The 2,728-nt window shown below is 42.5% G+C and overlaps 1 protein-coding gene across 1 annotated transcript in view; it reads right to left on the bottom strand.

Annotated features, from left to right (window-relative positions):
• Positions 1-1,740: 1,740 nt before the first annotated feature.
• Positions 1,741-2,728, bottom strand: part of LOC311247970 (uncharacterized protein) — a gene marked incomplete at its 3' end in the record, with an annotated part of 11,402 nt that continues 10,414 nt past the window's right edge. The window contains exon 6 of the mRNA XM_084338941.1: positions 1,741-1,926. Coding sequence (XP_084195067.1) covers positions 1,741-1,926 — 186 coding nt within the window. The remainder of the gene's footprint in view (positions 1,927-2,728) is intronic.

Raw genomic sequence — 2,728 nt, 5'->3', positions numbered from 1 at the left:
TACAGTACCTGTGTTGCAGTGTGTATGTGTATATACAGTGTATACAGTACCTATATTACAGTGTGTATGTGTATATACAGTGTATACAGTACCTATATTGCAGTGTGTATGTGTATATACAGTGTATACAGTACCTATATTACAGTGTGTATGTGTATATACAGTGTATACAGTACCTATATTACAGTGTGTATGTGTATATACAGTATATACAGTACCTATATTGCAGTGTGTATGTGTATATACAGTATATACAGTACCTATAGTGCAGTGTGTATGTGTATATACAGTGTATACAGTACCTATATTACAGTGTGTATATGTATATACAGTGTATACAGTACCTATGTTGCAGTGTGTGTATATACAGTGTATACAGTACCTATATTGCAGTGTGTATGTGTATATACAGTGTATACAGTACCTATATTGCAGTGTGTATGTGTATATACAGTGTATACAGTACCTATGTTGCAGTGTGTGTATATACAGTGTATACAGTACCTATATTGCAGTATGTGTGTATGTATATATACAGTGTATACAGTACCTATATTACAGTGTGTATATGTATATACAGTGTATACAGTACCTATGTTGCAGTGTGTGTATGTGTATATACAGTGTATACAGTACCTATGTTGCAGTGTGTGTGTATGTGTATATACAGTGTATACAGTACCTATATTGCAGTGTGTATGTGTATATATAGTGTATACAGTATCTATGTTGCAGTGTGTGTGTATGTGTATATACAGTATATACAGTACCTATGTTGCAGTGTGTGTGTGTATATACAGTGTATACAGTACCTATATTGCAGTGTGTATGTGTATATACAGTGTATACAGTACCTATGTTGCAGTGTGTGTGTACAGTATGTGTGTATACAGTACCTATGTTGCAGTGTGTGTGTACAGTATGTGTGTATACAGTACCTATGTTGCAGTGTGTGTGTACAGTATGTGTGTATACAGTACCTATGTTGCAGTGTGTGTGTACAGTATGTGTGTATACAGTACCTATGTTGCAGTGTGTGTGTGTATATACAGTGTATACAGTACCTATGTTGCAGTGTGTGTGTACAGTATGTGTGTATACAGTACCTATGTTGCAGTGTGTGTGTACAGTATGTGTGTATACAGTACCTATATTGCAGTGTGTATGTGTATATACAGTGTATACAGTACCTATGTTGCAGTGTGTGTGTACAGTATGTGTGTATACAGTACCTATGTTGCAGTGTGTGTGTACAGTATGTGTGTATACAGTAGCTATGTTGCAGTGTGTGTGTATATACAGTGTATACAGTACCTATGTTGCAGTGTGTGTATGTGTATATACAGTGTATACAGTACCTATATTGCAGTGTGTGTGTATGTGTATATACAGTGTATACAGTACCTATGTTGCAGTGTGTGTGTACAGTATGTGTGTATACAGTACCTATGTTGCAGTGTGTGTGTACAGTATGTGTGTATACATTACCTATGTTGCAGTGTGTGTGTGTGTATATACAGTGTATACAGTACCTATGTTGCAGTGTGTGTGTACAGTATGTGTGTATACAGTACCTATATTGCAGTGTGTGTGTGTATATACAGTGTATACAGTACCTATGTTGCAGTGTATGTGTATATACAGTGTATACAGTACCTATGTTGCAGTGTGTGTGTACAGTATGTGTGTATACAGTACCTATGTTGCAGTGTGTGTGTACAGTATGTGTGTATACAGTACCTATGTTGCAGTACTCTCCGGTCCAGCCCTGGCCACACTCACACTTGCCCTCCTTACAGACTCCGTTCTTGGTGCAGAGAGGATGGCAGGCCTTCTGGTCGCAGAGCGGTCCGGTCCAGCCGTCCTCACAGCGACAGGACCCCCCGGAACACACGCCGCGCGCCCCGCAGTCCACCGCACACAGCTCTGCAGGGGGGGGGGCAAAACAACAAGGCTTGATGCTGTGATCAACCAATCCAAACCATGGGAGAGTGGGATTCGAACCCACGATATGTAGCGTGTTGAGACGCCACGACCTGCCGAACCGCTTGGACCGTATCCATAGCAACAGTGACTCTAGTAACTATGGGCTCGGTCCTTGGACCCCTCCTCTTCTCTCTCTGACCCCTCCTCTTCTCTCTCTGACCCCTCCTCTTCTCTCTCTAACCCCTCCTCTTCTCTCTCTAACCCCTCCTCTTCTCTCTCTAACCCCTCCTCTTCTCTCTCTAACCCCTCCTCTTCTCTCTCTGACCCCTCCTCTTCTCTCTCTGACCCCTCCTCTTCTCTCTCTAACCCCTCCTCTTCTCTCTCTAACCCCTCCTCTTCTCTCTCTGACCCCTCCTCTTCTCTCTCTGACCCCTCCTCTTCTCTCTCTAACCCCTCCTCTTCTCTCTCTAACCCCTCCTCTTCTCTCTCTACACCAAATCTCTAGGTAACATTATCACCTGAACCTCTTATACCACTGCTACGCTGATGACACCCAACTCTTCCTCTTATACCACTGCTACGCTGATGATACTCAACTCTTCCTCTTATACCACTGCTACGCTGATGATACTCAACCCTAACCTTCTGATTACCAGACGACCGCTCTACCTCCTGAGACACTGTCTAACCCTAACCTTCTGATTACCAGACTCTACCTCCTGAGACACTGTCTAACTGTAACATTCTGATTACCAGACGACCGCTCTACCTCCTGAGACACTGTCTAACCCTAACCTTCTGA

This window comes from Notolepis coatsorum (genome assembly GCF_963971535.1).
Source record: "Notolepis coatsorum genome assembly, contig: SCAFFOLD_900, whole genome shotgun sequence".
Classification (NCBI taxonomy): domain Eukaryota; kingdom Metazoa; phylum Chordata; class Actinopteri; order Aulopiformes; family Paralepididae; genus Notolepis; species Notolepis coatsorum.
The sequence above is the reverse complement of the archived record's forward strand: the minus strand, read 5'-3'. Positions and strand labels throughout refer to the sequence as shown.